General features: G+C 42.3%; 1 protein-coding gene across 1 annotated transcript in view; it reads left to right on the top strand.

Annotated features, from left to right (window-relative positions):
- The window catches only part of LOC120058936 (TOX high mobility group box family member 2-like), a 116460-nt gene that overhangs the window by 65902 nt on the left and 36973 nt on the right, over positions 1–13585 (top strand). Inside the window, exon 2 of the mRNA XM_039007685.1 lies at positions 4565–4624. Coding sequence (XP_038863613.1) covers positions 4565–4624 — 60 coding nt within the window. The remainder of the gene's footprint in view (positions 1–4564; positions 4625–13585) is intronic.

Raw genomic sequence — 13585 nt, forward strand, 5'->3', positions numbered from 1 at the left:
ACTTGTTATCAGTATAAAAGACACCTGTCCACAACCTCAAACAGTCACACTCCAAACTCCACTATGGCCAAGACCAAAGAGCTGTCAAAGGACACCAGAAACAAAATTGTAGACCTGCACCAGGCTGGGAAGACTGAATCTGCAATAGGTAAGCAGCTTGGTTTGAAGAAATCAACTGTGGGAGCAATTATTAGGAAATGGAAGACATACAAGACCACTGATAATCTCCCTCGATCTGGGGCGCCACGCAAGATCTCACCCGTGGGGTCAAAATGATCACAAGAACGGTGAGCAAAAATCCCAGAACCACACGGGGGGACCTAGTGAATGACCTGCAGAGAGCTGGGACCAAAGTAACAAAGCCTACCATCAGTAACACACTACGCCGCCAGGGACTCAAATCCTGCAGTGCCAGACGTGTCCCCCTGCTTAAGCCAGTACATGTCCAGGCCCGTCTGAAGTTTGCTAGAGAGCATTTGGATGATCCAGAAGAAGATTGTGAGAATGTCATATGGTCAGATGAAACCAAAATAGAACTTTTTGGTAAAAGCTCAACTCGTCGTGTTTGGAGGACAAAGAATTCTGAGTTGCATCCAAAGAACACCATACCTACTGTGAAGCATGGGGGTGGAAACATCATGCTTTGGGGCTGTTTTTCTGCAAAGGGACCAGGACGACTGATCCGTGTAAAGGAAAGAATGAATGGGGCCATGTATCGTGAGATTTTGAGTGAAAACCTCCTTCCATCAGCAAGGGCATTGAAGATGAAACGTGGCTGGGTCTTTCAGCATGACAATGATCCCAAACACACCGCCCGGGCAACGAAGGAGTGGCTTCATAAGAAGCATTTCAAGGTCCTGGAGTGGCCTAGCCAGTCTCCAGATCTCAACCCCATAGAAAATCTTTGGAGGGAGTTGAAAGTCCGTGTTGCCCAGTAACAGCCCCAAAACATCACTGCTCTAGAGGAGATCTGCATGGAGGAATGGGCCAAAATACCAGCAACAGTGTGTGAAAACCTTGTGAAGACTTACAGAAAACGTTTGACCTCTGTCATTGCCAACAAAGAGTATATAACAAAGTATTGAGATAAACTTTTGTTATTGACCAAATACTTATTTTCCACCATAATTTGCAAATAAATTCATTAAAAATCCTACAATGTGATTTTCTGGCTTTTTTTTTCTCATTTTGTCTGTCATAGTTGAAGTGTACCTATGATGAAAATTCCAGGCCTCTCTCATCTTTTTAAGTGGGAGAACTTGCACAATTGGTGGCTGACTAAATACTTTTTTGCCCCACTGTAAATGTATGTGTGGTCTATAGAGATGAGGTATTCATTAAAAAATCATGTTAAACACTATTATTGCACACAGAGTGAGTCCATGCAACTTATTGTGTCTTGTTACACACATTTTTACTCCTGAACATATTTAGGCTTGTCATAACAAATGGGGTTGAATACTTATTGAATGAAGACATTTCAGATTTTCCTTTTTTATGAATTCCACTTTGACGTTATGGGCTATTGTGTGTAGGCCAGTGAAAAAAATCTAAATGTAAACCATTGAAATTCAGGCTGTAACACAACAAAATGTGGAAAAAGTCAAGGGGTGTGAATACTTTCTGAAGGCGCTGTATCTATCACATCTCTCTCTCTCTTTATTTACCACTCTCCCCTCTTATGAAATTGTTTTTAATATCTTCCATTGTGGATGTTTTCGTTCACCCTCAGGAATTGTATCCATTAGTGCTCTCAGGACATACTTTCTTAGCTAATTGTAGTGGCCCATTTGTGTTCCCTGATATTTTTCTTCTGTTTATCTAGGTAGTAAACCTTCAGTCCATGTCTTCTGGCTCGGAAAATACCACACACTGAATCGCCATGTATCTCCACATCTCTGGAATTTGAAATGGAATGCTGTCTAGTTTGATCATGTTTTCATTGCTGTCTGTCTGTTCCCTTTTACACGCGCTATGCAAAGAATGACTTTTGTCAATAAACAAGAAACATTGGCTCTTCTTCATGACTTTCAATATACTTCCACAGCAGTTTGAGAGCTGGCGTTGATATGTGTCTATGAACTGTCTGTATTACCCGATGGGTGGTGAGGTCACTGTCAAGGTTTATCAAACCGCTTCACTACAGAGCTGAGTGCTATGGAGAGTCCAAGGTTTATCAAACCGCTTCACTACAGAGCTGAGTGCTATGGAGAGTCCAAGGTTTATCAAACCGCTTCACTACAGAGCTGAGTGGTATGGAGAGTCCAAGGTTTATCAAACCGCTTCACTACAGAGCTGAGTGCTATGGAGAGTCCAAGGTTTATCAAACCGCTTCACTACAGAGCTGAGTGCTATGGAGAGTCCAAGGTTTATCAAACCGCTTCACTACAGAGCTGAGTGCTATGGAGAGTCCAAGGTTTATCAAACCGCTTTACTACAGAGCTGAGTGCTATGGAGAGTCCAAGGTTTATCAAACCGCTTCACTACAGAGCTGAGTGCTATGGAGAGTCCAAGGTTTATCAAACCGCTTCACTACAGAGCTGAGTGCTATGGAGCGTCCAAGGTTTATCAAACCGCTTCTCTACAGAGCTGAGTGCTATGGAGAGTCCAAGGTTTATCAAACCGCTTCTCTACAGAGCTGAGTGCTATGGAGAGTCCAAGGTTGCACAGGGAATATATTTATAACACTTTTTTCACCATCACAATTGCAACCATCTTATTCTTTTGTAGTGTTCTCAGTTTGGGCTTTGTGAACTTTCCCAATTCTTAAAAGATGAGTCTTTAGATGACTATCGTCACTGGTGTAAAGTACTTAAGTAAAAATACTTTAAAGTACTACTTCAGTAGTTTTTTGGGGTATCTGTACTTTACTTTACTATTTATATTTTTGACTACTTTTACTTTTACTTCATTACATTCCTTATTAAAATATTGTACTTTTTACTCCATACATTTTCCTTGACACCCAAAGTACTCATTACATTTTGAATGCTTAGAATGCTTAAATTGTCCAATTCACGCACTTATCACAGAACATCCCTGGTCATCGCTACTGCCTCTGATTTGACGGACTCACTAAACACACATGCTTTGTTTGTAAATGATATCTGAATGTTGGAGTGTGCCACTGACTGTCCTAAACAAATATTTTTTTTAAATGGTGCCATCTACTTTGCTTGATTTAAGGAATTTAAAATTATTTATCATTTTACTTTTGATACTTAAGTATATTTTAGCAATTACATTTATTTTTTATACTTAAGTATATTTTAAACCAAATACTTTTAGACTTTTACTCAAGTAGAATTTTACTGGGTGCCTTTTACTTTTACTTGAGTCATTTTCTATGAAGTTATCTTTACTTTTACTCAAGTATGACTATTGGGTACTTTTTCCACCACTGACTATTGTGATTGAGCACACTACCATCAATCTTTCCTCAGACAGGCAGGACGATTCCAACTTAATAGTAGTACTGATCTAGGATCAGGTCCTCCCTGTCAATGTAATCTTATTAATTGTGAACAAAAATGCTAAACTGATCCCAAATCAGCACTCCTACTCTGAGATGCTTGATCTATCTGGCCCAGAGCCCTTAAACGGGCCTGTGTCTGAGTATCTTTCACAGGGGTTGCTAAGTAGTGACCAGTCAGTTAAGCTAACCATAGCAGCATACTGTAGTTAAAACAACATAGCTTCAACAACATAGCGCTATAGTACGTCCAGTTTTAGGCATTTAGGGCCATATCATAACATTCTGCCATGCAATCTGATTGGCCAAGAGGCGTGCGAAGCCTTGGCTTCGTCTCATACCTACTGTATGACCACAGCACAGCAGTTCTAAAACCACAATAAATCACGCCCCCTTGTGTATTAATCCTTTATTAAAACATACTTAGCAGTGTTTTGGCACCTGCAGCAAGTGTTCTCTCCACACACACACACACACAGAAACAGTACACACATGCACACAAACACACGGTATGAACATTCCCACAGGGGAAGCCCAACGCTTGTCACTCGGCTCAACTAATTACCGCCCCACTGACGAACAGTAATTACCGAAGCCGCCGCAACGAGGTTTAGTGAATGTGACAAAGTCATTAGACTCACGCTCCTTGCCTCCCGTAGAGCCATCACTACTTCTCTCGCTCGCTCTTGCTTATTTATTTATAAAATACATTTTTTACCCCCTTTTTTATTCCCAATTTCACTCTTGTCTCATCGCTGCAACTCCCCAACGGGCTTGGGAGGCAAAGGTCGAGTCAGGCTCGGAAACATGACCCACCTAAACCGCGCTTCTTAACACTTGCACGCTTAACCCACAGCAATGTGTTGGAGGAAACACCGTTCAGCTGACGACCGAATGCTGGGCCAATTGTGCGCCACCCTATGGGACTCCCGATCACGGCCGGTTGTGACACAGAATGGGATGGAACCTGGGTCTGTAGTGACGCCTCTAGCACTGCGATGCAGTACCTTAGACCGCTGCACCACTCTGGACGGCCGCTATCTTGCTTATTATTCACAAAATGTTTGTTTTCTTTTCTTTTTCTGTTCACAGTTTGATGGTGACAACATGTACATGAATGACAATAACCAGGAGTTTCGGTCACCAAGCCAGGTGAGTAGTCCGGTTCAAGGTTCACCAATTAATCCTAAAGGTTATACCTCCATTATGGTCAAGAGACATTCTCTTTGTGGTGACTAGGTGACTTATCAACATAAGCATTCAAATATCTATTAGCGAAGTATGGAAAGCACAAACAAAGGAATGATACGGATTCAGTGCAACTACCCCGCTGGGGGTCATCCACATTGTAGTTTTCTCTTCTAGAAACATTCAATACATTTGTTAAACACCAATAATGCCACCGAAAGGTTGCCCTAACTGCTTATTTATTGTGTAGTTCTTATGTAGTTCCCAAAACCCATAGCTGTGTGACCTACTCCAGGTAAGGTAAGGTGTAGATTTGTTGTTACCGAAATGGGTTTCACTTACTTGTCTCAAACCCATTCGCTCCTTGGAGGGCAGAGTTCATACACAAACTTCCTCCAGCAGACTTGGTGTTGTGAGGTTTTACAGTATTTGAAGGTGTTGTTAGATTTGTGTCTAACTAGCCTGTTGGGAGCTCAGGGCCCGTATTCACAAAGTGTCACAGATCCTAGATCAGGACCGCTACTCTGACATGATTTGTGAATACGGGCCCAGGAGTGTAAGATAGGAGCGGACCGACACTCACTCCAGTGGTTTGGACGCAGGTTGACATTTATTGTCATGAATCTTGGAGGCAGCTCTGCAGAGTGGTCACAAGCCAGCACAAGTCACAAAGTCATACAATTTTAAAGCTAACCCTAACCTTAATCCTAACCTTAAACACACTGCTGACCCTAATGCCTAACTCTAACCTTACATTTTTGTGTTCATGGATTTTTACAATATAGACAATTTTGACTTTGCAGCTGGCCCATCTAGCGGAAATCGCTCAGTTCTGCTTCCAGGGCAAGATTCATGACAATAAACGTCAACCTGCGGTTTGGACGGGAGGGAGGGGAGCAGAGTGCTCACAGCCAACGCCTTGGTTGACATATGGCAGTGTTTAGATCTCCACGCTTTGTTGATACTGCGGCAAAGCCTTGGTGTTTAAACAAAACATAACAAGGTTCCAACTACTCATCAATTAGCACTTGCCTACACAGAGAGAGAGCAAGAGAGAGAGAGAGAGAGCGAAGGAGGGTGGGAGGTGGGGAGAATGGAAGAGGGAGGGAGAGAGAGAAAGAGCGAGGTGGAGGGAGAGAAGGAGAGCATGAGGCAAAGCCCCTCTCCACCTTTCCTAGTAAGTTTGTATTTTCTTGTAAGTCTTGATTGACTGCGTATAATGAGGGGTTGAAGGATAGATTTAGCAGCTTATTGGTTGCTCAGTGCAGAAGCACAAGGTCTACCGTGTTGACTACATGCTTTTTCCTGACGACATCACTGGACACACATTGGTTGCTTGTAAATTGGGCAAACTGTTCTGCACTATTGTCGGTCAGACTGGTCATATGTCAATCAGCACCTACTGTACTTTAAAGTGTTACAGAGAGCGTTTTAACTACTTTGCAGATATGAAACAAAAAGACAATCATAATATCAGTACATATCAAATTCCCAGTTTATGCTACAAAACCAATTTTATAAGAGGTTTTAAAAAATAAGTTATAGTTGACAAAAAATTCCATGGCGTAGAGTAAGGCATTGTTCGTATAATAGATGGATACAGTTCAATGCATGATTAATACAATTCAACAAAACATTTCTTGGTAGTCCAGCAAATATTGCTATCAGGTTGTAAATCACAGCTGGCCTGGTACATTGTTTGCTTCCTCCAACCATCCGGGATGCACTGTTTCAGGTTCAATGACTCAATATTTTGGACAAAAAACGGACTAATGTAACTACGGACCAATTCTAACTCTGTCGTTTTTCTGTGGCTTTGGCTAGAGATGTGCAATTGATGGTAGGGAGATTGTGATGTGCAAAACTCCCTGATCTTCTAAAAAAGATAGGTTTGTCTAGTTGTGTCCAGTCCAAGTGGTGCTTGTACAGGCAGACCATCTATGGGAGGAAGGACGTCAGCGTTGCGCAGCAGCTGAAACCTGGTCCTGACTGAGTCCGAACGCTCCTTGGCGACAATGTCAATGGCGTGCGGACTGGGAGCGGAGTCAGGTGCAGGAGAGCAGAGAGTTGTGAACAGGCGCACACTTTATTAATGTAGGAGAAACCAACAGACGGACGCCACTGCGTCAAAACCTCCAGCCAGTGCAAAAGTCCAAACGCGCAAACAGTCACAATAATATTGTATAAACACAATAACTGTAACGGCTGTCCTCCTCCTCTTCAGACGAAGAGGAGGAGTAGGGATTGGACCAAAGCGCAGCGTGATAATTTGACATAATGAAGTTTATTAAAGTAAAGACGAAAACCGAAATAACACTTCAACAAACTACAAAATAACAAACGAACGTAGACTGACCTAAAACATGTGAACTTACATATAACGAAGAACGCACGAACAGGTACAGACTACAACAAACGAACTAACAAACCAAAACAGTCCCGTGTGGTGCAACATACACAGACTGTTTCGGTTTGTTCGTTCGTTGGTTTGTAGTCTGTTCCTGTTCGTGAGTTCTTCGTGTATTTATGTAAGTTCCATGTTCAGGTCTGTCTACGTCGTTTTGTTATTTTGTAGTTTGTTGAAGTGTTTTCGGTTTTCGTCTTTACTTTAATAAACTTCGTTATGTCAAATTATCACGCTGCGCTTTGGTCCAATCCCTACTCCTCCTCTTCGTCTGAAGAGGAGGAGGACAGCCGTTACAATAACATACCTCGTGAAAGAAAACACGGAAATAAACGCATATCAGTAAAGCGCGTCAACATAGACACGTAACACAAAACAATCTCACACAAAGACATGAGGGGGAACAGAGGAATAAATACATGTCGTGTGATTGGGGAATGAAAACCAGGTGTGCAGGGAACAAGACAAAACAAATGGATAAATGAAAAATGGAGCGGCGATGGCTAGAAAGCCGGTGACGTCGACCGCCGAACGCCGCCCGAACAAGGAGAGGGGCCGACTTCGGTGGAAGTCGTGACAGACAACAACACCAGGCTCCAGAGCATTGAAGCTGTAAAACAGGAAAATAGACAAAAAAATGTGGAAGACATTACAACCTTGCATAACTTCTTATGGCTGCAATCCCGTTAACGGGATGATATGACAACCGCCAGTGAAAGTGCAGGGCGCCAAATTCAAACAACAGAAATCTCATAATTAAAATTCCTCAAACATACATTTATCTTATACCATTTTAAAGGTAATCTTGTTGTTAATCCCACCAAAGTGTCCGATTTCAAATAGGCTTTACAGCGAAAGCACCACAAACGGTTATGTTAGGTCACCGCAAAATCACAGAAAAACACAGCTATTTTTCCAGCCAAAGACAGGAGTCACAAAAAGTAGAAATAGAGATAGAATTAATCACTAACCTTTGATGATCTTCATCAGATGACACTCATAGGACTTCATGTTACACAATACATATATGTTTTGTTCGATTAAGTTCATATTTATATCCAAAAACCTCAGTTTACTTTGGCGCAGTGTTCAGAAATGCCTCCAAAATATCCGGAGAAATTGCAGAGCCACGTCAAATAACATAAATACTCATCATCAACTTTGATGAAAGATACATGTTTTACATAGAATTAAAGATACACTTGTTCTTAATGCAACCGCTGTGTCAGATTTAAAAAATCTTTACGGCAAAAGCACAATATTCAATAATCTGAGAACAGCGTTCAGCCACAAAAGGAAGCCATACAGTTACCCGCCAAACAAAACTCATAAAAAGCATTATAAATCTTCACTTACCTTTGCTGATCTTTGTCGGAATGCACTCCCAGGACTCCCGCTTCCACAAGAAATGTTTGTTTTGTTCGGTAATGTCCATAATTTATGTCCAAGTAGCTACTTTTGTTAGCGCGTTTAGTACACAAATCCAAACGCTCGTGCAGGTCCAGCCGAACGTCGGACGAAAACTTCAAAAAGTTATATTACAGGTCGAAGAAACTTGTCAAACTAAGTATAGAATCAATCTTTAGGATGTTGTTATCATAAATATTCAATAACGTTCCAACCGGAGAATTGTGTCTATAGAAGTAATGGAACGCAAGTCGATATCATGTGGAATGCGCGTGACCAGGACCTGGCTCTCTGCCAGACCACTGACTAATTCCCCTCTCATTCAGCCCCACATCCCAGTAGAGGCTTCATTCAAGGTTCTACAGACTGTTGACATCTAGTGGAAGCCGCAGGAAGTGCAAACAGATCCATATCCTACTGTGTTTTCAATAGACGATGAGTTGAAATTCGACCAACGTCAGATTTCTCACTTCCCGGTTGGATTTCTTCTCAGGTTTTTGCCTGCCATATGAGTTATGTTATACTCACAGACATAATTCAAACAGTTTTAAAAACTTCAGAGTGTTTTCTATCCAATACTAAAATAATATGCATATATTAGCAACTATGACTGAGGAGCAGGCCGTTTACTCTGGGCACCTCAGTGCACCTTTCATCCAAGCTACTCAATACTGCCCCTCCAGCCATAAGAAGATAACATCAATTCACCTCCCAAGTATAGATAATAAGAATAACCTCATACAATGCAATGAAAATTATATTCACCTGAAGTGCTGGTACTACTTGATCTGTGGTTGCGGCCTGAAGTACGCAGTCGTGTTTTGTTGCCAGCCATAACTTTCCACCAGCACTGTACCATTCTGCAGTCCAAACTGTTGTGTGATGTTGACCCCCGGTCACAGTGCTGTCCTTGACCACACCAGCAATTTCTCCACAGATTCCTGAAGGAAGACAGCCTGACTACATGTACCTCTGAAAAATACACAAATAATGTGAGATCAATAAAAGTAGTGCCAATCATGTTGGAGGTAAATGAAATACTGAAAACGTGTTGCTTATGCTTTACATTCCAAGTATTGTCATCGATTCCTTGTGGAGACGACACACTGCTGCATTTGTCACATGAGATGGCAGCAGCTTTCCACCAAAGTGTTTGTGTCCTGGGTGGCGTGCTGGTAATACTATTGTATTATCCTCTGCATAGTTGTTGATGAAGTTCACAACCCGCTCCAAGTCCTCATGCTTCAGGTGTAACCTGTGCTTGGGCCAGCTCTCTTTCTGATGGGAGGCATTAGACCATTCTCCTTGTATGACTGGTGGAGGAGAGTCAGGCGTGTTCTACTGATGCTGAAAGACAAATTCCAGATACAAATATTTTAACGTTATTATACAAAAGATGGCCGTAATCACCTCCAGACACACCTGGCTAACTAGAAGGGGTCATGTAATCATCTGTGGAGTCTTTTGTTTAGACATGTAGCTAGCTAGCTAGCTAAACAATGAGCCATTATTCCAACCCATCGCAGGAGGTTGGTGGCACCTTAATTGGGGAGGATGGGCTGGTGATAATGGCTCCTATGTAGTTATGTGGCAATATGAGCCAGGACCCTTTTAGTCATCACCTTGTTTTTTGTTTGTTTATTGCATCTCCATTTTTTGGTGATTTTGGAAGTTTATGTTGTTGTCATATCATGGCCTTTATTTTCCTGACCTTTTTAGGTGGAATCATTGGCAAATTCAAGCACATATAGTATACCTAATGGCCCATTTTAAAAGGATGGGGAATGATCCAATACGGTTGTTCTGCCGTTAATGTGGGTTACTTAGACTTGTGATGGGCCCGTCAATGTTGTGTCCTATGTCTGTGTACAACGTGTGGAGTCTAGTACAGAGTCCCCTTTGTGAGTGTGTCCAAGGCTTTTTGTGTCTTAAGTATTACCCTTCAACACAGAGACAGGAGATTACATTACACACGCTACTGTATCTCAGGCCCCTTCAAGAGAAAGCCACTAAACAAAAACGGCTTTCATTGACTCTAAGCTAGGAAACAGGTCTAGTCACTCAGTGGCTTTTTCCAAAGGTATTAATTTCTTTGTTGTTACTGTACATGTAAGGGACTTTGTCATTTTTTGTTTGTTTACCAGTTGACATTCTTGTGGGTGACCTATTTAGTGGATCAACATGACATGGTTGTTGATCAGTGTTACATGTGTTTTCCTACTGCGTAGTGTACCAGTATAACTAATAATATCACTAATTCACCCTATTGACTCGCGTCCATGGGTCGCATTTAATTAGAATCCAGGATTTTTAATGGCTCGTTCAATAATCCTGATTGATATGTTCCAAGAAAAAGCATCACATCTGTCATTTGATCCTTCCAATCTATCATTGGATGCACATTATTCACACACACTTCAAGTGCAATGATGTTAATTGCTACACACATACTGTACATGTAAAATAAATGTAGTACATATTGTGGATTTACATCAACAATCATGGTCGCCATATTACTTGTTGCATCATGGGTAGTGTAGTGTTATGTCCTCATATAAGTCTTTCTCTATCCCAGTGTAGCCCCCCCCCTGGGTGCATATTTTAGTTTTGGCCGTAGCACTACACATCTGATTCAAATATCCAACTCATCGTCAAGCTTTGATAATTTGAATCAGCTGTGTAATGCTAGGGCAAAAATGAAAACGTGCACCCAGGGAGGGCCCCAGGACCAAGTTTGGGAAACCCTGCTCTAGCCTACGTCTGCCCAGTGCATTGAGAATTCAGTGGTGCTCCAAATGATCAGGCTGATTGGATATCAGGCCAGTGTGACGGACAGGAAATGCTTTGATTGGGACTGGTCTGGAATGAGCGGTGAGTGTGATCCGTTTGGGTGATTACAGACTGGGGCCGGTGTGTGTTTACGTTGCTGTCGCCCTCCTCTCTGTTTTTACAGTCCCTGTCCCACTGGGGTTTCATTTACAATAGAGTTTTAACAGACTGGATTTATAACTTCCTCTCTATGTTATAATCAGTCAGTGTAAGGAGAGCAGACCTGAGTTAAAAAACTATTTGAAATATTTAGCGTTTGCTACCTGGAGTGTCAGGAGGCTAAATAAAGCACCTTTGAGACTTTTCTATTGGTTCCTTTGCGACAGGAGTGCTGAATCAAGCACAGATCCAGTATTCAAAATACACTGAGTATACAGAACATTAGCCCTCACAACAGCCTCAATTCGTCATGGCATGGACTCTACAAGGCGTCGAAAGCGTTCCACAGGGATGCTGGCCCATGTTGACTCCAATGCTTCCCACAGTTGTGTCAAGTTGTCTGGATGCCCTTTGGGTGGTGGACCATTCTTGATACACACAGGAAACTGTTAAGAGCGAAAAACCCAGCAGCGTTGCAGTTCTTGACACAAACTGGTGTGCCTGGCACCTACTACCATACCCCGTTCAAAGGCACTTAAATGTTTTGTCTTGTCCATTCACCCTCTGTGGCACACATACACAATCCATGTCTCAATTGTCTCAAGTCTTAAAAATCATTCTTAAACCTGTCTCCCCACCTTCATCTACACTAATTGAAGTGGATTTAACATTGACATCAATAAGGGATCTCAAAAAGGGATCATAGCTTTTACCTGGATTCACCTGGTCAGTATATGTCATGGACAGAGCAGGTGTTCTTAATGTTTTGTATACTCAGTGTAATTTCAAATAGAATTGGAACCCAGATCTGGTGTGTAGAGGGAGAGAAAGACTGATAGAGAAATACTTTTCTCTCTGTTACCTCATTTTTCACTTTTGTACCGACCCTGCCTTGCTGTAGAAAGATACCCAGGGTCTTTTAAGAACCAGCTAGTTTTAGCTTGTTTGTGTTTGTGCCTGTGTTTCTTTTGTTGTTGAGAATGCAAGACAACGTGGGGCTCTTATATAGTCACGACCACAGGGGAGCTGTTGCTGATGGTCTAGATTAGAATAGAAACTTGGATAAAGTGTCTCTCTCTCTCTCTCTCTCTCTCTCTCTCTCTCTCTCTCTCTCTCTCTCTCTCTCTCTCTCTCTCTCTCTCTCTCTCTCTCTCTCGCTCTCTCTCTCTCTCTCATTCTCTCTCTCCATCTCTCCCCTATCTCTCTCTCTCTCTCTCTCTCTCCAATCTCTCTCTCTCTTTCACCCCTCTCACCGACACACACATAATACACTCCACGTAGACACAATATCCCTCCCCTCTCACCACACAGCAGCTTCGTCCAGTCAAGTGCGCTGCCCATAGAGTCCGTGCAGATGTTGTTTGGCCTCTCTGGCCCTGCGCTGTGAGTCAGTCAGTGGAGATGTGTGTCGGAACAGCGCAGGGACATCTTGGAACACGGTGGTAGCACATACACCACATGTGGGTGATGGTGAGGTGAGAGCAAAGTTACTTAATGGTGACTCATGGTGTACCATTTATACTCTGAGCACAACAGACAGACGCACGCACCGCACACACACACACACACACACACACACACACACACACACACACACACACACACACACACACACACACACACACTCCCCTTCCCTCTTCAGTGGATGTGCATATACAGGTCTCTTCTCATCATCTTTCCATTTTGGTAATGCGAAAAGTTTCATGAGCAGATGACTAATCATGTGGAAAGGGTGACGCACATCTCTTTCCTGAGCCCAACTAGAACACTTTGTGCGATGCATAGAACAACGGAGAGAGTGGAGATGAAAACCTTATCGTCTAGCTCTATCTGTTGTGTACTGTTATTCTAAAGCAGTTACACATAAAAATATGCTCCTTCAACATTGAGACAACATTGAGACAACATTGAGGGAATAGGATGCCCACACCCACGCTGAGAGGATTTGTTAGGGTCGTCTTATGTAGGTCAGCCTATGTCAGCCAATAAATCCAATTATCATCAGCTTCTGAAGGAGTAGAAATGAAAGAAGATATGGGCCTAGGGTCGCCACGATCTCTGTGAGTGCGTTCCAGTTTTAGCTGAGATTTCCCTTTATGTTTCAGGTTCTACTAGACTAGACAACAGGACCGATACAAGACTATCCCAATATCTTTAGTATAGCAGACTTGGGTTCAAAAATACTA

The sequence above is a fragment of the Salvelinus namaycush genome, chromosome 14 (assembly GCF_016432855.1).
Source record: "Salvelinus namaycush isolate Seneca chromosome 14, SaNama_1.0, whole genome shotgun sequence".
Lineage (NCBI taxonomy): Eukaryota > Metazoa > Chordata > Actinopteri > Salmoniformes > Salmonidae > Salvelinus > Salvelinus namaycush.